Here is a 24,424-nt window from a genome sequence, read left to right as displayed (position 1 = left end):
TTTCAGTGTGTTCTTCCTACATTCGTTTTTGTTCATCTTTCTTCTACATATCTATAACCTTCTCTGACCTTAATTCTGAATTGGTGTATAGTTACAAGTAGTTAATCAATTAAAAATCCGTTTTATGTTTATTTTCTTAATTTTAACATTATGTATGTTTAATAGCTTTTTAAAGTGGTTAATTGCTCTTTATTTTCATGTAACTCTTAAGAAAGTTTTATTGTCTTTTTCTAGAACATAGTTTTTCAATGTTGATTCCTCAAAATGCTAGTATGTTTTAAGGTGAAAAAAAGAAATCTACTGTCAGTTGAGGTTTATTAATATATGCTTTAACAAAGTTAAACCAGATCTTTTTCCTGCAGTACTTCTCACAGCATTTAATATGCTGCTATTCACTATGAATCTTAAAGGAATATGTATGTAATATATCTCAAACTTTCTTGGTTATAGAAACACTCTTTCTCTTGGAATATTGCATGAGACTAGTATTCTCACTTAGTAGAACTCAAAAATTCTCACTAGAACTCAACTTTTAAAAGTTATTTTAGAATATAAGGAGTATTAGCTATTTCCATTTATGTTTGAAATACTGCAATTTTTCTTAAAGGTTGTGTACTAGATATTTTGTCTTCCTTGGTTGTTCATTTTATGAATGTCTTAAGTGCTTGCTACTTACCAGCTGTTTGGTGCACTCAGATGAACAACTTATGCAAACTGCTTTTAAACAGTACACAGTCCTAAACAACTTAATAACTCAGCTAGAGTAGTACTAGAGAACTTCAGTGTTAAAATTAAGTAAAATTCCAGTGGAAAAGTATCAACGTTTCTCAAACTTACAGGATTAGTGTTCCTACTGTACTCTTTTTTAGTTTCATAAACTAAGCAGCAAATATTTTTTTTAAATACCACTTCTGTTATAATGACCCCTTACGTAAGCTGTTGACTTAAAATGAAGTTTAATATGGTAAGTATTTTATTTAAATATATAAAAACAGAAGTTAACGTTTGAGCTTTTTATTTTTTTTCCCCAGAAACTCTTAGGCATATTCTGTAATCTGTTCTGTGTAAATAGAATAAAGGCATATTAACTGTTAGGCAGATTATTATAATTGAAACATTAATGCATGTAATTATTAATCTGGGGAAAGAGCAATTTTTAAAAAATGGGATTAGATAAGTAGCAGTGATTCAAATAGTGGAATTTTATCTCTTATGAAAGAAGAATTGGTAATTTATTGTGACCGTCAGAGTTTGACCTTTTCTCGTAAAGGAAAATTACTAAAGTAAGCTGATAATGATTTAATAGTGATGTTTCTCTTTACTTTTTATTTTATGTGATGTTGTATAAGGAAAACATCAAAAATAGCAAAACCCTAGAAATAGAAATGTTGAAAAAAATTTAGTCCTTATCAAATGAGGATCAAAACTGACTTGATAATTTAAATCTACTGCCAAGGGGGAAAAAATTGGTAGGCTATTCTCCATTTTGGTAATGATGGCAATTAAAAAAAATAGTTTGGACTAATTAGTAATATATATATTACTAGAATATATATAATAATGACTGGGGACATACTGACCTGCCAAAAGATAGAGTTGTTTGACAAACTTAGATATGTACCCTAACTCTAATATTTTGCAATGAGAAGTTTGGTAAGTAATTTCGCATCTCTCCATTCCTACCCCTACCCCACTACCGTGCCTCTTTTTACATAATTATAGATTTTCAAAAGATGAATGCAAAGCTTTTTAATTATTAAATTACTGTAAAATTCTACATAATTAGAATGAAAGCAAACTGATAGGAAGCAAACAGAAAGCATCTTTTTTAAATTTTTAAATATTCTTTTGTTGAAATAAGATTTAAAATAAGATGCTACTGATAAATAAAGGAGCATTTTATTCTTAAATCTAGGTATCTTCAAAGAACAGTAAAGCATCCAACTTTACTACAGGATCCTGATTTAAGGCAGTTCTTAGAAAGTTCGGAGGTACTATTTCTACTTTAAATTTTTATATGTAAATGTTCTCATTTATGATTATCAGTGTAGTAATTATATATAAGTATAGGTATTCAGTAAACAACTGCATTAATAAGTGGAATAAAGCAATGTGTTGTGGGGTTTTTTTGCTTAGTGCATTAATTACTTAACTAAATTCATAGCAAAATATCTTCTTCATATCAATAATTGTAGGATGATTATTCCCTTCCTTGAAATATAGTAAAACCAGATTTAAAAGAATAGCTTACAAATAGTCTAATTCTTAATACCCTAAGTCATTGTTTAGACATTGTGTTGAAATAAGTTTATTCAGATCTCATTTTAGAGATAGTTGAATGTGGGTTTGTATATCTATATTCTAATAGTCTTATTAAGGTTTTGAAATGGAAATGTGTGATTTGAAAGAGCTTAATTATAACCATGCTGATCTTTATATTTGGCACATTTTATCCTCTAATTGTTACCATATGAGATATTTTTAATTTTCTTGAAGTCCAGAATTGTTTAAAAAAAAAAAATTTCAAATCGCACAGCTCTAAGCATAAGGAGATTTTTCTCAAGACTTTCTCCTTTTTTCCTTTTAAACAGTTTATATCTGCTAGCAAACAGGTGGCCAGTGTTAAGGTGCTTGGCAATTTCTTAATATATTTTGACAAACCGAGTGTTGTTCCATCTAAATGTAAACGTGCAGAAGAAAAACAAATGGAAAGTCTATTTTTTAAGTTTTCCTTTGAGAATGTACAAGTAGTGTATTTGAGAAATTAGATCTCACTATTGAAATGTATGAGAGTGAAGAAAATACAACCTCCTTTTTTTCTTTTCTTTTTTTTTCGGGGGTGTTATGTGGGGGCAGTCCCTTTTGTGGCCAGTTAAACCTCTAGGCTTTTAACCGGTTTGTTTGCCCTTATTTGTCATTCAATTCCAGCTGCCTAGAGCAGTTAATACACAGGCTCTGAGTGGAGCAGGAATATTGAGGATGGTGAACAAGGCTGCCGACGCTGTCAACAAAATGACAATCAAGATGAATGAATCGGATGCAGTAAGAGCTGATTTTTCGACTTGAATAATGAGATGAATTAATGAGCCCAACAATTGCATTTTAAAGCTGTACAAGTAGAAAATAGGATATTAATTTGCTTATTGAGTGTAGTTCTCAGCACATCAGTTGACCACCATGGTTATACATGGTTAATTCGTTACTTTAAAACAAGGAATGTAGCTTGCTATTGGTAACCTAATTTACACTGGTTTGTTCTGGCTAAATTAGCTCCATTTTTCATTTTTCTCTTAGTGGTTTGAGGAAAAGCAGCAGCAATTTGAAAATCTGGATCAGCAACTTAGGAAACTTCATGCCAGTGTTGAAGCCTTGGTCTGTCATAGAAAAGGTTTGTTTGTCTTGTTATTTATATGTTTAACACTGTAAGTTAATTCAGATATTTTATTAAATTTTATTAAAAATGATTATTTTAAAGTTGTGAAATGAATGTGATCATTTTAAAGTTTTAAGAGGATGTTTTCTGTTTCAACTTTGTTAATATTTTTTGTTGTATTTTAATCTTCTAGTTTAGAAGGAGAAAAATCTTAGGTTTGTAAAAGTATATTTTGAATTTTAGATTAAAACTGCTTGATAATTAACTCTGTGTGTGTTAAGCATATATTGAATGAATGAAGATGTCTTATTGGTAACTCAAAGAATGAAATTCAAAAATTGATATTTGAAATTTGTCTTTAAAATGTGGTTTTGTGCCTATGTTTCCTAAAGAACTGTGAAGCATTTGCTTCATTTTTCAGCCACAATATTTAAAAACCCAGAAAGGGGAGTGTTTAAAATTCATTTTAAAATTGAGTTCTAATTTTTTATTCCATGGTGAGATGTTTTTGGTTTTATTTTTAAAGAATACATGACTTCTAGAACTACCTTTCTGAAGCACTTAGTAAGTAATTATCTTTCTAGAATACTTTCTAAACCACTTAGTAAATAATTTATTACCTGTAAGTGCCATTATCAGTAATACATTGCAAAAAAAAGTAATTACAAAAATCTACTAATATATTACTTATTGAAAGTGGTTTATAACAGTTTTTGCTATTTATATTCTCTTAGGGAACATTTTATGGTTCTTTAAGAGAACTTCTTGAAATGCAGAGCAACAGAGCAAATCCAGGCAAAGTAATCGTTAGTTCTTGACATCTGTTTTTCTGTTTGATGTGTTTAAAATGATCACATTCAAAAATTCTTAATATTTCACTAACCATTGGTGTTGCACACAAAGAAAAAAAGAATAAGATTTATGTGAATTATATATACAGTTTTGTCTTGTTTTCTTCCTGTGTGCTAAATAATAATCTCATAAAAATTGCTATTTTCAATGATAAATACATGTTTAAAGGCCAGATAATTGTAATACAAATCAATTGTGAGTGTTCCCAGTGCTTTCCATATAAAAATATTTATTTTTTGTCTTAGGACTAGACAGAGAAGCACTTAGGAGGAGAATGGGAAGGGAGATTATTAATATTAAATTTTTAAACATAGTTTATACCCTAGGAGTATAGGCAGTGTACTTCTAAATTTTCAGTACAGCTCTGAACAGTTGACATTTATATGTCCAAGGCATTTTAATGACTTTTTTTCATGTTATTATTTTTAAATATGTTTTTTATTTTTTAATTGGAGCATATTGCTTTACAATGTAAATATTTGAGCAGCTTGTAAATAGATAAAATTTAAAGAGAATGTAAAATATCAGTGCAATATTTAAGAACTTCACTAGTGAACACTAAAAATGAATGCTTTTCTATTTCAGAACTTTCAGCCAACACAGCTGCTTTTGCTAAAAGTGCTGCCATGTTAGGTAATTCTGAAGATCATACTGCTCTATCTAGAGCTTTGTCTCAGCTTGCAGAGGTTGAGGAGAAGATAGACCAGTTACATCAAGAACAAGCTTTTGCTGACTTTTATATGTTTTCAGAACTACTTAGTGACTACATTCGTCTTATTGCTGCAGTGAAAGTAAGCTTTATTTTGTAATCTTCCTTGAATTTTTCATACTTCACTTTTTTGCTTATAAGAAGAATATGATTTCCTATAGGCATGCATTTAAGTATGTAAATTACATGACTATACTAATATGTATAAAATAATTTCAAGATGATTATTCATAACTTAATATTCTCTTCCCCATGGCTTAATACCATAGACAGAATTGATGTTTTTTAAGGGATCCAAGGATGCCAAATACGGTAAAACCAATACATACTTACTTACATATTTACATATAGAAATTTGCAACTAAATCAGACAAAACCAGAACTGACTGACTGTTGCATGAATATATTTAATGGTGACTTTAGCATGAATTTAGACTCTAAGAAAACATTTTGTGTGGTCATCATGTATTTATAGATGACATGGGGCTAGATTAGATAAAGAACTGTGTTTTCAAGTTGTAATGTTTGAGGATGAGCAGTCTTAAGTTTCTGAATAATTGAGAAAGTAATCCTGTTAACTAATAAAAAATAGTCTTTTACAGATATCTCCAATATTCAGATAATTGAACTGTTGTTTTGTCTATTACATGTTTTGGAATATACTTTTTAAGATCTTATAGTGTCTTTGAAGTATTGTTACAAACATTAGTTATGGAATAAGGGGAACTGGAAGTTTACTTTGAATTCAGACATCTAGAAAGTTAATGCAACCTTGTTCCTTGCTTTCTTACACAAAAGTTTTTCAGCTTAAGTCTGATCAGATTGATACTCATCTATAATCAGAACATTGATGCATTGCATCTTCTAGGTGATTCTGTTCTCAGGCTAATGACGGTTATTGCTAGAGGGTTCTTAGCACTGCATAGAGGCTCCTTCTTAGGTTTAGGGTTTGCTAAATTACCAGTTTTGTTTGTATTTACTCTTAGATGTCACTCTTCATATTCCTGGTGGTTAATTTTTCTTTTCAGTTATTTAAAGATGTTAATATAGTTATTAGAGTATACTTCATTTTAAATAGGCAACTTGTGATACACAGAAGTCCAGTTTATAGATAATGGTTCCTGTTTCTCTGCCACCTACTCTCACCTCGTTTCAGAACTCCCACTAGCATGAGAGCTGTTGTTAGGAAGAATAACACCTCCAGAAAAAAACCTGTGGGTTCGAAAAGGGACACTTGGCACTGTCTGAGAGGTAGTACATGCTGAGAAGAGCTAACCTGGGAGAAGACTCCTCTCAGTGTTATTCTTCCTGTGTGATGGATGCTCATCCTTCAAAAACAGCTTGTCTCATACTGCCTCTACCTTCTTACTGGATTTTTGCATCTCATGAAGTTACAGTTATATTCACATCCCAGAATGTTTCCTACAGCACACTGACACTGAAAAATGTACCACAGTCAACTAAGTCTATGAGATAATGTTTGTGATATCCCTGTCTTGTGGATTCAGTGTACATTTTAAAAGCTCAGGACTGTCCAGTAGTAAAAAAATGAAATAGACATTTTGTTTAATCTGGAGGCTTCCAAATTCATATGAACAGGAATTCTTTTCCACTTAATGTCCTTGCACATATATGGAACACCCTTTGGGAAATACTAAATTAGTATGGTCTGTGGTCAAGTTATACATTAAGATGCATAAAGCTGTTTCAGATTAATTTTCTACTGAAACCTAGCCCAACTCTATTTCATAAAGGAGTTGAGAAATTATGAATGACATAATTTTTTTGGTCTTTATTTTTTGTTTGTTTTTAAATTTAAACTAATTTGTTTGTATTTGAATAAGTAATACATGCATAGAATAATTCTAGCAATCCTAAAGGGTAAATTTCTTTTCTACCTAAGACCTCTAATCTTTCTTCCCTCAGTCAGATACTGTGAGGTGTCTTTACAGAATTAGCCATGCATGTGTATGAAACTAATTTTCTTTTTTTTCCTTTCTATCTCTTTTTCTCAACCACCTTTTTCTGTCCATTCATCTCTTCCTTCTTCAAAAAGAAGCATACTATATGCACAGTTCTTTGCCTGTTTTTTTTACCCACTCCATTTCTAAGAGATCTGTTTATCAGTTTATGTAAATATATGTTGTAATCTTTTAAAGGTTAATCATAGTCTGTCATTTAGCATATAGATAGACCTTGAATTATTTGATCAGTCTAAAATTAAATATTAAGTATTTTGATAGTAACTCTTTGGGCATAAAATCCCTAGAAGTAGAATTACTCGACCAGTGGATATATGAATTTTAAATATCCATGAACACTGCCATGTTACTCTCTGAAAAGGTATAAGTCTTAATTTCTTTAGTTATTGTGAATGTAAGCATTTTTACAAATGGTAAGCCTTTTGCATTTCTTTTTTCTATAAACTGTTTATGTCCTTTGCCCAATTTTCTTTTATTTTTTTGGTCTTACTGATTTATAATAGCTGTTTAATACTACCTAGCCCTTTGTTCTATCCATATGGAGAGTATTTCTCAAAATGATGGTAATTATGAAGCTAAAGTACTTTGAGAACTACCTTAAAGTAAGGGTGCTGAGAACAGGAGAAATTGGGGTCTTAAAGGAAAAGATAAAAGTTCACCTGCTCAAACTACTCCCCAGTTCTGGCCTTGAAGCCAGAAAATTCCTATTTTCCTCTTTTGTATAGCCTCTGGCATCTGGGACTCCACATTTTGGGTAGTACTGTTAACTGACATGTATTAAATGGTAAACTCGTTACATACATTCTCATGTGTTGGCCTCCTGTGAACCTCTATAGAGTAGGGTCAGAAATTGAGGTAGTAGTTTTCAGTGTTTTCAGCACTAGAATTCTTTATAGGGAATTCTTACTCTGAAAGTAAATGTATAAAATATATAAAATGCAATTTTTTAAAAAGCAATAGATGGATTCCCCAAGGAGTTTAGCATCTTCATTGTTTGTCTGTATAATCAGCATTCTTTCAGGACTCCAGGAATCTGGGCCACATACTTTCAGATCCACTGAATTAGAATATGGTATTAGTTAAATTACAGTGGGAAAAAATTAAAATTACAGCCTCAAATTTCCTGGTTGGCTAGGAAAAGTGCTCCACAACTGCAACCTTATCTAACTTAGACTAGCTTGCATACAGATAGGTACCACAGAACCGCCAGGGGTGTGGAGTCTAAAGTAAATCACCAATCTAAATGTTTCCCTCTTACAGATGAAACTGGTTATACCAGAGTGGATTAGTATCTTGCCATGCAGAGATATACATTTAGTTATAATTTGATTTTTTAAAATATATTTTTTACTGAAGAATAATTGCTTTACAGAATTTTGTTGGTTTCTGTCAAACCTCAACAGTAATTTGATTTTTAAGATCACATTTTTAGAAGATTAAGTGTGGTTCTGATTTTCTCTTTATATTCTAGTGTTACAAGGGTAGAAAGACAAATGAAGAAAAAGTTAATTTTTATGGAGTTAAGACTAAATTTTTTTCCTAACATAACGAGACTTTAACCGTTTCGCCTTTGTCATGGTTCCTGTATCTGTACCACAGTAAACATGTGATGGTTCTGGAATGTTATGAAATAAGCTGGGCAGAGACCAAATTAGTTTCAGTTAGTATGTCACTGAGAAGGCCCGTTGATACATATTAAGAACTTCCAGTTCAGTTCAGTCCCTCAGTCGTGTCCGACTCTCTGCGATCCCATGAATTGCAGCACGCCAGGCCTCCCTGTTCATCACCATCTCCCGGAGTTCACTCAGATTCAGGTCCATCGAGTCGGTGATGCCATCCAGCCATCTTATCCTCTGTCATCCCCTTCTCCTCCCACCCTCAATCCCTCCCAGCATCAGAGTCTTTTTCAATGAGTCAACTCTTTGCATGAGGTAGCCAAAGTACTGGAGTTTCAGCTTTAGCACCATTCCTTCCAAAGAACACCCAGGACTGATCTCCTTTAGAATGGACTGGTTGGATCTCCTGGCAGTCAAAGGGACTCTCAAGAGTCTTCTCCAACCCACAGTTCAAAAGATTCAATTCTTCGGCGCTCAGCTTTCTTCACAGTCCAACTCTCACATCCATACATGACCACTGGAAAAACCATAGCCTTGACTAAATGGACCTTTGTTGGCAAAGTAACGTCTCTGCTTTTAAGTATGCTATCTAGGTTGGTCATAACTTTCCTTCCAAGGAGTAAGCGTCTTTTAATTTCATGGCTGCAGTCACCATCTGCAGTGATTTTGGAGCCCCAAAAAATAAAGTCTGCCACTGTTCACTGTTTCCCCATCTATTTCCCATGAAGTGATGGGGCCAGATGCCATGATCTTCGTTTTCTGAATGTTGAGCTTTAAGCCAACTTTTTCACTCTCCTCTTTCACTTTCATCAAGAGGCTCTTTAGTTCCTCTTCACTTTCTGCCATAAAGTTGGTGTCATCTGCATATCTGAGGTTATTGATATTTCTCCCGGCAATCTTGATTCCAGCTTGTGCTTCTTTCCAGCCCAGCGTTTCTCATGATGTACTCTGCATAAAAGTTAAACAAGCAGGGTGACAGCCTTGTCATACTCCTTTTCCTAGTTGGAACCAGTCTGTTGTTCCATGTCCAGTTCTAACTGCTGCTTCCTGACCTGCATATGGGTTTCTCAAGAGGCAGGTCAGGTGGTCTGGTATTCCCATCTCTCTCAGAATTTTCCACAGTTTATTCTGATCCACACAGTCAACGGCTTTGGCATAGTCAGTAAAGCAGAAATAGATGCTTTTCTGGAACTCTCTTGCTTTTTCCATGATCCAGCGGATGTTGGCCATTTGATCTCTGGTTCCTCTGCCTTTTCTAAATCCAGCTTGAACATCTGAAAATTCACGGTTCACGTATTGCTGAAGCCTGGCTTGGAGAATTTTGAGCATTACTTTACTAGTGTGTGAGATGAGTGCAGTTGTGTGGTAGTTTGAGCATTCTTTGGCATTGCCTTTCTTTAGAATTGGAATGAAAACTGACCTTTTCCAGTCCTGTGGCCACTGCTGAGTTTTCCAAATTAGCTGGCATATTGAGTGAAGCACTTTCATAGCATCATCTTTCAGGATTAGAAATAGCTCAGCTGGAATTCCATCACCTCCACTAGCTTTGTTCATTGTGATGCTTTCTAAGGCCCACTTGACTTCACATTCCAGGATGTCTGGCTCTAGGTGAGTGATCATACTATCGTGATTATCTTGGTCGTGAAGATCTTTTTGTACAGTTCTTCTGTGTATTCTTACCACCTCTTCTTAATATCTTCTGCTTCTGTTAGGTCCAGACCATTTCTGTCCTTTATCGAGCCCATCTTTACATGAAATGTTCCGTATCTCTAATTTTCTTGACGAGATCTCTAGTCTTTCCCATTCTGTTGTTTTCCCCTATTTCTTTGCATTGATCGCTGAAGAAGGCTTTCTTATTTCTTCTTGCTATTCTTTGGAACTCTGCATTCAGATGGGTATATCTTTCCTTTTCTCCTTTGCTTTTCACCTCTCTTCTTTTCACAGCTATTTGTAAGCCCTCCCTAGACAGCCATTTTGCTTTTTTGCATTTCTTTTCCATGGGGATGGTCTTGATCCCTGTCTCCTGTACGGTGTCAGGAAGCTTCATCCATAGTTCATCAGGCGCTCTGTCTATAGATCTAGGCCCTTAAATCTATTTCTCACGTCACTGTATAATCATAAGGGATTGATTTAGGTCATACCTGAATGGTCTAGTGGTTTTCCCTAGTTTCTTCAATTTAAGTCTGAATTTGGTAATAAGGAGCTCATGATCTGAGCCACAGTCAGCTCCCCATCTTGTTTTTGCTGACTGTATAGAGCTTCTCCATCTTTGGCTGCAAAGAATATAATCAGTCTGATTTTGGTGTTAACCATCTAGTAATGTCCATGTGTATAGTCTTTTCTTGTGTTGTTAGAAGAGGGTATTTGCTATGACCAGTGCGTTCTCTTGGCAAAACTCTGTTAGCCTTTGCCCTGCTTCATTCCATATTCCAAGGCCAAATTTGCCTGTTACTCCAGGTGTTTCTTGACTTCCTAGTTTTGCATTCCAGTCCCCTGTAATGAAAAGGACATCTTTTTTGGGTATTTGTTCTAAAAGGTCTTGTAGGTCTTGACGTCTTCAACGTCAGCTTCTTCAGCGTTACTGGTTGGGGCATAGGCTTGGATTACTGTGATATTGAATGGTTTGCCTTGGAGATGAACAGAGATCATTCTGTCTTTTTTGAGATTGCATCCAAGTACTGTATTTCGGACTCTTCTGTTGACCATGATGGCTACTCCATTTCTTCTGAGGGATTCCTGCCCGTAGTAGTAGATATAATGGTCATCTGAGTTAAGTTCACCCATTCCAGTCCATTTGAGTTTGCAGATTCCTAGAATGTCGACGTTCACTCTTGCCATCTCTTGTTTGACCACTTCCAATTTGCCTTGATTCATGGACCTGACATTCCAGGTTCCTATGCAATATTGCTCTTTACAGCATCGGACCTTGCTTCTATCACCAGTCACATCCACAACTGGGTATTGTTTTTGCTTTGGCTCCATCCCTTCATTTTTTCTGGAGTTATTTCTCCACTGATCTTCAGTAGCATACTGGGCACCTACCAACCTGGGAAGTTCGTCTTTCAGTATCCTATCATTTTGCCTTTTCAAAAAGTTAAGAACTTTAGCAAATATTAAAATTAAAGGGCATTTTAGTTCGCTTCTGCCCTGTGTTGGGAAATATTTTAAATAATAAATTTAGTTATTGAACAGAGGAATTTATCAATAAAGAGCTGATATGGCTCTGTCCAATTAAAGGAAAACTAGGCCTAAAAATCTTAAATTACTTTTAAAATTTGTGTATATGGTAAGGCACAGGGATTGCTTCTTTTAAATGATAGTGACTTTTGGAATGTATTTGTGTTAGATTTGTCACTTTTGTGATTTTGGCCCACTTTAATTTGGCTGAAGGAAAATTAATTCATAATGAGAAATGTTTTAAGGCGAATATGGTCTTTTAAACAAGAAAAGCAGAGAGGACACTAAGACTCACTACTGAGAGAAGAGAAATGATATGAGATGACAAATCTCATAAAATGGATTTCAGTGCCTATAGATAGAGTGTTTTTAACTTACCAGTTTGTCTAGGATGTCTCTTGTCCTGATTAATTAAAATGTGTATGGTCTTTAAGAACTTTCTGTTGACTTGGAATTTTTAATATTATTTCCCACATTTTCATAATATACAAATACAGAACATGTATTTTTCTGAATACAGTCTGATTATTTTTTCCCTACTAAGTTATTATTATGTGCACTTCTAGTAGAAATCTAGTTAATCAACTACATTTATGTGTGTATGTTACTTATAGGTAAGCCGTAATAGTATCTTCTAATTATTAGACATCTGGTAGGTTAAGTCACTGTGCATGCTGTATACTTTTTTCATTTTATTTCCAGTGCATAAATCTAGATCTCCTTTTCCTCTTATATTTGAGAGAACTATGGGGATTATAGAAATTAAATGAATTTACCCAATGGATAGGGATGCCTGACGTGCTGCGATTCATGGGGTCACAAAGAGTCGGACACAGCTGAGCGATTGAACTGAACTGAACTGAACCCAAAGTCAAGTGACTTTGGGTAATTTACCCAATTTTGGGGATATTTTGGGAATTTACCCAAAGTTTTAAGTGACAAAACTAGTATTTGAATCCAAATTTGATTTTTTCCAAAGCCTACATTTTGAAAATATGCAATCTAGGTGCTTTCTTTTTCATCAAGTTCTTATAAGAACATTTATTAATTTACTGTTTCTTGATCCAGAACACTTTACTTGGAACAAAAATGAAAATAACTGTTTCACCTATTAATGCTTGATTCATTTATTCAATTAATAAATACTAAAAAAAAAATCAATGTATCTTCAACATCAAGTTAGGAAAGGGATTACTGTTGTATTGCATCCTGTCCATCAGTTTTTTGTTTTTTTAAAGAAATTTCTAATTACTGTCTTATTTCTGATAACTTGTTCTTGCTCTGCCAAACCCCTTGAAAGAAGTCATGGAGTTGGTTGGATATTTCTGTTCTTTTTTTGTATGTATGTCTATTTCTTCATTAGGTTCTGCATACTAGATAAATACATCCATTTGCCCTTTTCTTCTTGTGTAAGACTCTCTCTCTTTCCCCCATCCCCCATTTTGTTATACCTTTAAATTGTTTGGCTTTTCTTTTATTTGCTATTGATAATCTCTTCCACCACATTTTTACTTTACTTTGTTATCTTACAGCTTTTCCTATTTTCAATTTTCTGACATATTTCCAAAACTTAAATCTGCTTTTGATATTTTAGTAGGAAAACTTTGAATTGTAGATATGATACCAGCATTTTTCTATTAAAAAGTCTTTCTTCAAACCATAAAACTGTTAGAAACCTTGTTATAGGTCATATTTTAAACCCTAAAGGCTAGTGAAATGGATTTTGTATATTTCATCCAGTTCTGGGTGGGTTTTTTTTATGTAAATGAGTATGGAAATCTGCTTCCTTTGATATTAGCATGTTTATTTTCAGTATCTTAGTATAAAGAATAACATAAAAATACTTGGTTTTATTGTTTTCAGTATGGAGGACTTCTGGTATTTTGAAAGAATTTCAGTGTTAGCTCCCAGTTAATAATAATTATGTCATTCACTTATAGGGTGTATTTGACCATCGAGTGAAATGCTGGCAGAAATGGGAAGATGCCCAAATTACTTTGCTCAAAAAACGTGAAACTGAAGCAAAAATGATGGTTGCTAACAAACCAGATAAAATACAGCAAGCTAAAAATGAAATAAGAGAGGTGATTAATACAAAATGCTTTTATTTATCTCTTTTACCCAAGTTTTCCATAAGTCATTCATATATGCATAATTTTTCATGAATTTTTTTCTGAACCATTCAACACTTAGCAATTTTTTTCATAATTTGTAAACTGTTTTAGAATTATTTTAACATTTTGATCATTGTAAAAATCTCCAGCAGCCTTTGTTACTTTCACATAATTATGGAATGGATAAAGAAGCATACAAGGAAAACATTTAAATTAACCTTTCTTTTGAGATAATTTGATTTCAGATAATTACTTATATATTATCCCCCATATATATGTATTATATATGGTATTTTAGTAAATTTATATAAGTTTATTATAATTTATACACTTCTTTTGCCATGCTTCAATAAGGAAATTGAAGAGGTAGGACAACCTTTATATTACTTAAAGTAAATGTACCTGCTCTTTGAAGAGTATGTACCAATGTTTCAGTTACATAGTGGGAAAATATCATTCCATTGCTTAAATATTTATTTATTTTATTTTTAGCTGTTCCATTGGTCACTAATCACAACGTTCATTGTTTCTGTAGTGAGTTTAATGTTTACTAATAGCTCTTCAGTAGACCACAATTGCATAATTTTTTTTTTAATCTGGACATTACACCATTACAAAAATGTTTTCTAAATGTATGTCATCTAATTTTTCTAATTATTTCCATGGGCATATAAACTGTGATGAACATGTATTCTTGAAATTAGGCAAATATTATTGATATATTTTGAAATAATCTGAAGTTGTATGAAGAAATGAGAAGATTATACTCTTAGCACTGCTGAATTATTTGATGGTGAACTTTATGTTTGAAATCTTTTCATCTAAATTAAGATGTGGAGATTATAATTCATTAAGCACTATAATATCCTGATCTTGAGTATATCTGACAGTAAAATATTAATGGAAATTAAGCTGATAATGCACTTCCACTGGAAAGTTAGATACAAGTTTGAGTGATGCCAAACTGGGTCTTGCCATTGGTGAGCTTTCAGGATTTTTAGGCATTGTGTTATAAATTAAATGAGTGGTCATGACAGCTAGTTCTAATGATTCTTCCCAGGCAAGATTTAAAAATTTTTACCTTTTGTTTTTGTCAGTGGGAGGCAAAAGTACAACAAGGAGAAAGAGATTTTGAACAGATCTCTAAAACAATTCGAAAAGAAGTAGGAAGATTTGAGGCAAGTATAATAATTTTACACTTTTCTTAACAATGTGGTCACATTTTGCTGTGATACTGTGGTGAAATCAAATTTAGTTTTGTACTAATGGAGCTTTTTTCCCCATTTATTATATTTCAACAGAAAGAACGAGTGAAAGATTTTAAAACTGTTATTATCAAGTACTTAGAATCATTAGTACAAACACAACAACAGGTAAGGTAATTTTTTTTCTTTATAACTTAAAGACTTCTAGAACTTGTTTTTGATATACTTTTTTATTTTAAAGATGATAACCAATGAAATGAGCTTTTGAACTTGAGAAGCAATAAATGGAGTAGAAAAAAAACAAAGCTAGCCAAGGGAAAATAAAATGGTATAGTAAAAGTAACTGTAAATCCTCAAGTCCTTTGTGGGGCTTCCTTGGTAGCTCAGGTGGTAAACACTCTGCAATGCAGAAGATCCAGGTTCGATTCCTGAGTCGGGAAGATCCCCTGGAGAAGGAAATGGCAGTCCACTCCAGTATTGTTGCCTGGAGAATTCCATGGACAGACCATGGGGTCACAGAGAGTGGGACATGACTGAGCAACTTAACACTTTCACTTTGAAGTTCTTATTGCCTCTACTCCTAACTCCTAGGAGAGAGACAGGTTTCTCAATTTTAGACTTCTGAGAAACATGCTGTACTATTTTTCCTTTTTTCTCTGTCTTCCCAGTTTTATTTCTCTATTGATCACAGATGTTTAAATACATTCCTATAGTAAGTTCTCTTTCATACCAGCTAGAACTTATACTAAAAACTAAGTTTTGAAGGTTTTTTAAAGAATATTGTTTTGATTTTTGCTTTAGTTTGTGTGGGTTTCATGTTGATTGTATACCACAAGTGGCATTTGTCTCCTTAAATAGAGAAAACCATGGGTTTTTGTTATAGTAAAGAAAAGTCTGTAACAAGATAATAGAGATTTTTTCCCATGTGTATTTTAATGTAACTTTGAGTAATATATCAAATTATTTAATATCTTGAACAGAAGGATTTCTTCCCCCAGTTCTTTTAAAACTATATAATAGATTAAATTTTTAAATTAGGTAATAAATTTGTATCCTCAATTTTTTTTTAATATTTTAAGTGCTTAGTTCATAAAATCAGATTTTTGAAATGGAAAAATTAGGTTATATGAGCTTATCTTTAAAAGAATTGTTTTAAATTTAATGTTACTTTTTATGTCAATCTGTACTATTTTCTGGACTATCCAGGAAAGACCGACAGCTAATTCTTTCCAGTCTCTTTTTCCCATCTTGCTTGGATGTTTTCTTTTCTTCCTTCTTTATCACTCTTTTGGGCTGGCAATAACATAAAATGTGAATATTCTCTGAATTAGGAGATGTTATCACTTTATACTGGAAAAGCTCATTGCAGTTTTATTATTTAAGGTAATCTTATATAGTGTACACTAGCAAAGCTTTTTATATATACAGTTTTGCATAAATTAATCTTAAATTTTAAGTTGTGTTTTTTATTACAAAAATTGAAATTAGCCATGAATAGTTAATATTTTTAAGTAATTTATAAGCTAATTATATTGACAAACTGTATAAGGGAATTTAGATGGTCCCGTTAAGAATCAGACTTAAATAAATGTTATTTATTGTTAGCTAGATTTTTTTAATGCTTCATGAAATGTATATGACAGGTTCTAAGAATATCTTCTATTATCCTCCACAGCTGATAAAATACTGGGAGGCATTCCTACCTGAGGCCAAAGCCATTGTCTAGCAAGAAGATTATTCCTGTTAAGAAGATCTTGGATGCTTGTTCCAGTTATGCAGAATTCCATAGTGAAATCATTAAAAACCATCTAAATAAACCACTATATATTTTATGAATTACATGTGGTTTTTTATAAATATATATTCTGACATTTTATTACAAGCTGCATGTCCTGACCCTCTTTGAATTAAGTGGACTGTGGCATGACATTCTGCAATACTTTGCTGAATTGAACACTATTGTGTCTTAAATACTTGCACTAAAAAGTGCACTGCGAGGTCAGAAAATTTTACAATATTTTTTCTTTACAGTATGTTCTGTAGTGTGTTCACCCTCTTTATGAAGTGAATTTTCAATGCATTGATTAATGTTCACTTATACATTCCTGTACAGAAATTATGATTTTGTGATTACAGTAATAAAATGATATTCCTTGTGAAGTATTAGTAACAAATTATTTGGGTATGTAAACATATTAGAGATCTTTTGAAAGCATTTTAATACAAAGAAACTTTTTCTTTTAGATGTATTTAGGTGATGCTACTATGATCATTAATTTTTTAATTGACCAAAAAAGCTGAACTCTTTCATTATTAAGTCACTAAATGAAGGTTAATTAAGTTTTGTTTTTGCAAAATCATCATAAACCAAAGAACATTTATCTCTTGGTTCACCTTTGGGGAATGCTTTTGTCTTGAGTAGAGGAGTAAATAGTTGTCTTTGCTTGTTTTTTATCCTTTCCTATTATAACTGCCCAATTTAACAATTAAAAAAATATTTATCTGTTTCTGTTACAGGTCCTATGGATTTTGCTCATCTTCTATTACCTTCAAAGTCTAAGACTTTGCATATATTTAATTTATTCCTTACCTTGCCTTTGTTTTTTGTTTTAAGCTAAAAGATCATCTGTGGTCATCGTTGACAGAGAAAAGTGCTGTGCTAAAATACCCAGTGATTGGATGGATAGCCAATGTTAGTACAAAGGAAATTTGAAGTAAAGTGAAATTTGTCTTTGGCAACCATCTCACCTATTGCTGTATCATGTTTACATGGCAGTTATAGAATCCTTAATGTTGATGAAAATTTAAGTTGTGACTAGCATCAGACTTTTCTTTAAGATGCTCCTCTTCTCAGGCTTAACAATTGTATCTCCCTTCTGGAAGAGTAAGATGTATGTGTAACTGAGTCTTTTCTAACAGCTTACTGAACACAGTTAACATAGCAGAGTATCCTCAGGCGATGTTTGCTTCCACTTATTTTAGTTGAAGTTTGTAGCCTCTTGTAGGTATTGTTCATATTTATAATCCTAGAACCTAGAAGAATACCCGACACTTATAGGTTTATAATAAAGACTTCATGAATTGAACAGAAAGAAAAAAATGCTGGACGATGCAAAATAATGTTTGCCATCTTAAGAACAAGGAGAAACTGAATCAGAAATAGTACAGTCTTCTGTTGTTGCTTCTCTTGGAGGTGACTTAGATACTTTTAAGAAATGAGTAATTCATATTAATATATATCAGATTCTATCTTGTTGTCTTGTTAATATTGAGCAAAATATAGGCTTACTGGGAACAGTTTCACTATAATGATGTTTTAGTATTAGGTGTATAGTTTTGTTACTTCCAAAGATTCAGTTTACACATAGGATAGTAACTTAGTTATTCAAGCAGAAATCTTCAGTTCTGCTGTGATACATTTATAACAACCATCAGGACCACCAAATAAAATAATAAATATTTTCAGACTTAAGCTGAAGAGAGTAACAGACCTGAGTCCATTCCAGATCTTATTCCCCTTAACAATCTTTTTATTAAAAGATAAAGAGAGTATTGGAAATTTCAAATAAATTATATGAGCCTCTGATACAGGATTTAATATCTTCAGCACTACATTCATCTTTAGCCTTCAGTCTTCACATCTCATATTCCTCTTACTAAAATACTTTGATTCCAAGTAAATAGAACAGCAAGAGCATTAATATAATACAATTTTTTAGTTATAAACATAGGAGTTTAATTTTTTTTTCTTTAACCAGATAAAAGATAAAGAAGGACTAAAGAAGGACTAAAGCAGCATAATACAGCGGAACAAACTGAACTTGGAGTCAGCATACGTACTGTTCAGTCTTTAATCACTCAGTAGCTGTGGGACCCATCTATAAAACAAGGGTATAAAACTGATTCCTAAAGTGCCTTCCTACTTCAAAATATGTTGTTTACCAAGCTTTAGCATAAATATCATTCTGTTAGAGAGTCAAATTCTAATCAAAATCACCTTCTATTAATAACGTAAAAGCAAGGCTAAAGCAAAATAAATGTGTATAAAAATATAATTTCTAAAACATGAGTTTTTTATTGTATTTTTGATGAGTAATTCCAACTATCCATCTTCTTTTTCATACATATATTTATATTAATCTCATACCCTTGTTTCATTGTTGGCTACTCTTTAACCTTTTTATTATTCAGATATAGCAAAGTTTTACCAATTTCTTGTGTAGATTGTTTCATTAGTGGCTTTTAAATATAAAATAAGTCTCTTAACAAATCAGGTTTCTTTAAGGGAGGGAAATCAGATGAATAAAAACGGAAGATTATAATCCTTTAACAAACATACTTCTTGATGTCTAAGGAAGTTACAGAGATTTTCGTTTTTCTGTCCTATAGCATGTGACTAGTTACAAAGCCAGATGTCTCCTTCACTTTCTTGTTATGGCTCCCTGCACGGGCAGTCATGTGACTAACAAGACTCTGGACTATAGATAGAAGGAGCAAACGTCACCCTGTTTTAGAGGAAGGAAGGTCGCTGGTAGGAGGGAATGACAACAGCTTCGAAAAGGAAGTGCAGTCACTGATTTGAGATATTTGGACACATTTCCATATCCACTGGCAGGAAATGTATATGTTATCATATCTGTGATACTATCTGTTTCAAAGTATTGAAAAAAAGAGTAAAATCCAGAATCAAACAGGTTTCATTTCTAATCCTCACAGTGAAGGATATGGTTTCAAGTAATAATGAAGATAAACGATTGGCCAGACCCAAATAGCAAGAAGAGGGAAATTACAGCAGGAGTGGTATCAAAATTGTTGATTACTCCACCTTTGTAATCAAGGCCATGAGGAGAGGTCACGGTGATGTGTGGACGAGGTCCTTAGTGTTACAGACCAATAAAAATACAATGTGAGCCACAATAATTTTCAGTTTTCTATACCCATATTTTAAGAGTAAATTAAACAGGTAAAGTTAATTTTTAACTGAGTAGCTCTGAAATATTTTAGCATGCAATCCAGTATATTAAAAATTACTGTGATGTTTTACATTCTGTTTTTTGTACTAAGTGTTCGATATCCCCTGTGTATTTCACACTTTGATTGTATATGCATTCAGACTAGCCACATGTTAAGTGATCACATGTGACTAGTGGCTGTGACTCTGGACAGTTCAGATTTAGATAATTTCGTGGAACTGGAAAAGGAGAGTGACGTCCAACAGCGATTTTTTTTGTTTACCACTCCAAATCCAGTGACGTGTTCAAAGCTAAATAAAAGGGACTTGTTGGTGTAAGGTATAAGGTATAAGACTTTGTGGCACAGTGCTTTGCAAGTAGTGAGCACTCGTACCATTCAACAAGTGGTAGCACTTTATTTCCTGATGGAAAATCAGAGACTCTAGTACAACTTCCTTATTTTACAGATAAGCAAACCCAGAATCTAAATCATTATACTGAACTGATTTTTCTTAAATCTGTTGAAGATAAACATTCTTCCTTGAAAATGTATGGAAAGAGATACATTAGCGATTCTTCTTCTAATCATAAACATAGAATTCTAGATAGTCCTTTGGTATACAGAGAATTTATTTGTTCAAACTGTTACTTCAGAAGTGGCTAAGAATAGAAGATGGTACAAAACAGGAAAATTGTGGCTTGCTATCTGATCTTTTAATGCACATGAAGAAATTAAAAATCCTCATCTTCCTTCCTCTTGTCACATACTTTAATTCTCAAGAAACTGAATAATTTTAAGTATTTTTCTTAATAAACTGAGTCAAATGGAAACTTTGTAATTAAAGACAATTAAGGTGAAGCTACCCGCTTGTTAATACACAGAATTTTTTTTTTTATTAGCATCAGTTAATGGGATTAAACTGATTTAAGGGACTGCTTTGAGGAAAAAAATTCTATTTTAAATTTATATATGTAACTGTTTAATAAAACTAAAGTCAGACAGAATCTAACAAAACTGAACAATAAATTGCCTTCTTGTTGCTTCCATAATCAAGTCTTGAGCTATCTTGATTTTAGCCTATATTTATTTCCTAGATCCTATTTCAGGTGGTTCTCCGTGTATGTGTGTATAAGTGTGTGTGGACTTGTGTGTGTACGTGAACGTGCATGTGCATGCATGAGAGGAGGCTTTTTAACCAACCTTTGCTGCCAAATTTCAGTTTAAAGAGCTTCTTACCTTCTTGCAACTGAGACACAAAATGCTTATGTTTTCATTTACATAGCTGAGATTTTTTTTTTTTGCCAAGACCAATTTGAGTTGATTCTAGTTCTAAAATCTGTTCCCTTTGCATTTCTTCTCTTTCTCCTCACAAGATCTTGTGACCTTGATAAAGTCCAGATTATCCAGAACCTGGTTTCAAACCACTTTTCCTGTCTTGATCTTACTCCGTGCTTTCACCCACCTTTTGCTTGAATGAAATGATGCCCCTGTCTTGTGAGAATGCGCTATCCTTTTATGGGTCAGTGTTGTTGATGTTGCCTTGTTTAAGTTAACTTTTTCCCCTTTACCAGCAACTCGTTAAATCCTGTTCAGTCTTTTATGAAGTCCACATCCTCCATATATCCTTTTTAGTTTTCTAACTAGAAGGAAGCAAAGAACTTCTGGATCTCTTAGCAGGACTCTGGTAACGTTTTGCACCTTTCAGATTGTGTTTACTGATGTTTACCTTGCATTATAGCAGTCTTTCTACTTTGAGTAGTCTGTGTGCTTCTTGAGGAACGACTATGTTCTTATTTCTTCTAAAACCTAATATGGTACAATCAAGGGAGTGTACTGGGGTGATGAAAAATACAGTTATGCATCCAGTCTGCCTGTTTGAACCCTGGCTCAAGAATCTACATCATTGACTTAGAGAAAGTTATTTTTCTCTAAAACTTAAAGTTGCCTTATTCGTAAAGTGGAAAGTAATAATAGTACCTGTTCAGGTGCTCCTTCGGGGGATTAAGATAATTGATGTGACTTTCTCAGCAATAGCATGTACTTAATAAGTATTAGCTGTTAGGCATCCAGTAAATGTTTACTGAATATTTAATCTCCGTCTGAACAAAATGACCTGCATTTTGATTGTTTTACCAGTCTTTACTGCTTCTTTAAAACAATGGTGTACACTTAACTAGGATCTAAATGGGCTTACCCACAGGGTCCTTCTCAGAACAATCTGTCCCTAAGATCTGCTCTTAGAGCCCTGAGGCTGGGGATCAGGGATGGAGGGGAATAAGGCTTGCAAACAAAATCCTGTTTGTTTTTTTTTTTCAGCCAGCAAAAGCTTAGATCTACCCCTACTACAAAGATGCTGTAGTTAAATCAATCTTGTCAGGAAACTAGAGACTTTTAAAGAAGCTTGGGGACAAATGAAGGGTGAGAGAGAAATGGGGCAGTTGCTTAGGGAAAGTTTGTTTCCACACGGAAACACATAGAAGAACCTTGAATATGTTGTAGATTAAGGGAAGTAGTAATCAATGGAGAAAAGGGAGAATAAAAAGATCTTGACAGCAATTGTTGGAACAGTAATCATACAACTGGTGGTGAGGGCATGACACTGCAGTGAGAGCCGAAAGGGAGATGGGATGGCAAGAAGAGGCCAGCGTCATTCATTCACTCATGTAGTATTTGTTCAGTCTCTGCTGTGTCAGGCACGGAAACAATGGATTGGTTATCCTGGAAGAACAAGAAGGTTGTCTAGAAGGATGCCCTGATTTCTGGCTTTGATGACTTAGGATACTTCTGCTTTGAATAACAGATAGTATGAGAGAGTTCTGGGCGTGTTACATTGTATTCATCGTAGTTTATCACAGGATAGTGATAAGAGTTCCCTGTGCTGTAGGTGCAGTGGGACTGTGTTTATGCATTCTCCATTCTGCATGTCATAGTTTGCATCTGCTAACCTCAAGCTCCCAACCCATCCCTCTCCCAGCCACCACCCCACCCGCCACGTTTTTGACGTACCTTTGGGCATCCAAGATGAAAATACATGAAAACATAAGTCAGGCTAGATGTTGTGTCATCAAGTTAGAATGTGAACAAACTCTGTTCCTTAAAACCATGGTTATTAATGAATGCCTTCTCAGAGAACAAATGTGACTCAGCCTGCTGAGGACAAAATATCACATACAAGTAACATCTAAGGGAAGAATGGAGGTGAATAAGTCAGGTAAGTGCAAAGAGCCTCAGAAAAAAGAAAAAGGGAGTTTCTTCCTCTGAACAAAAAGGAAGGGAAAAGGCATTTCCATTATTTGGAAATAATGCCTGAATGCTTTTATTTTCTCAGTGAAATAGAAAATTAAACCATCATCAGGGAATACCAGCAGAAAAGCCAAAGAAAATGGGGGAGCCACAGGAAAGTGGTGGATGTCTAGAAAACAAATCGAGAAGAATCAGAGCTATGGATGAGTACCCACTTTCAAATAAGTTTGGAAATCATGAGTTTAGAGTCAACCAAAGTATCCATTTTTTTCAGCCATGAGAAAGCAAGACAAAGTTTGATTTATTCAAGATTAGGGATTGTTGGTGTCTGTAAGAAAGCCAAGGGGGGAGGGATTTTGAACGATTTAAAAGATCAAAAAGATAAAGGTAAATGAGGTGACAGGCACAGATTGGGGAATGTAGCTATGATAAGGTGAAAGAAAAATTTTTCTGGTAAGAGGAAACGGGAGTCAAGAAAGCAGTCAAAGGAGGAAACCTGGTTTAAGAAATGACGTTAATGTATTACCACCTTTTTAAAAGAATAACTTCAATGTGACAGTTGCACAGAGCTCTTACTGCAATGCATAGAGCTCGTAGTGCGGCAAAGGTTATTTCTGTGGGTTCTTCAAATTTACTTTTTGGTTTGCTGAAGTATTGAAAGCTTGTTGCATGTCAGCAGATAAAAACTGACTTAAGTCTTTTGATTTTTAAGTTAATGTCTATCTCATCAAATCAGTCCATGTACATAGTCTGAAAACTAGCGTCAGAAACTAGCGTCAGAAACACTAATAAAACACAATGGTTCCCTGCCCCACAAACCACGATTTTCCTGGTGCTTTTCCTCAATGATAACCTCTTTCTACGCTGTTTCTTCTGCCATTTAAATGCCTTCACATTTCTAAGTAGAATGCACATCCTGCTGTCATTTGAATCATCAATTTTAGATATCAGCCACATCTTTTTTATGGCAAATGAGAGTTTTACGCTACCATCCATCTGCTTCATACACTCATCTCCCACTTCCAGTGTAGTTAAAAGTTTTTGGTTAAATCAGTGTTCAGTATTTTCAGTTTTAACACCTTACAAATATTGTTCACTGCTGAAAGTTTTAGGATATTTAATTGTGATTGGCTTAAAAAAAAAAACTTTTTAGAACAATACTAGAATTATGTAAAAAACTTTAGGTAGTACACATAGAGT

At 33.6% G+C, this 24,424-nt stretch overlaps 1 protein-coding gene across 1 annotated transcript in view; it reads left to right on the top strand.

The window, feature by feature from the left end:
- SNX2 (sorting nexin 2) overlaps positions 1–17,175 on the top strand; it is a 61,573-nt gene extending 44,398 nt beyond the window's left edge. The window contains exons 8-15 of the mRNA XM_068979634.1: positions 1,916–1,991; positions 2,929–3,042; positions 3,295–3,388; positions 4,811–5,016; positions 13,650–13,793; positions 14,921–15,001; positions 15,125–15,196; positions 16,704–17,175. Coding sequence (XP_068835735.1) covers positions 1,916–1,991; positions 2,929–3,042; positions 3,295–3,388; positions 4,811–5,016; positions 13,650–13,793; positions 14,921–15,001; positions 15,125–15,196; positions 16,704–16,754 — 838 coding nt within the window. The 3' untranslated portion in view covers positions 16,755–17,175. The remainder of the gene's footprint in view (positions 1–1,915; positions 1,992–2,928; positions 3,043–3,294; positions 3,389–4,810; positions 5,017–13,649; positions 13,794–14,920; positions 15,002–15,124; positions 15,197–16,703) is intronic.
- Positions 17,176–24,424: the final 7,249 nt, after the last annotated feature.

This window comes from Capricornis sumatraensis, chromosome 9, assembly GCF_032405125.1.
Source record: "Capricornis sumatraensis isolate serow.1 chromosome 9, serow.2, whole genome shotgun sequence".
NCBI lineage: Eukaryota > Metazoa > Chordata > Mammalia > Artiodactyla > Bovidae > Capricornis > Capricornis sumatraensis.
Note: the sequence above shows the minus strand (reverse complement) of the source record. Positions and strands in the feature narration are given on the sequence as shown.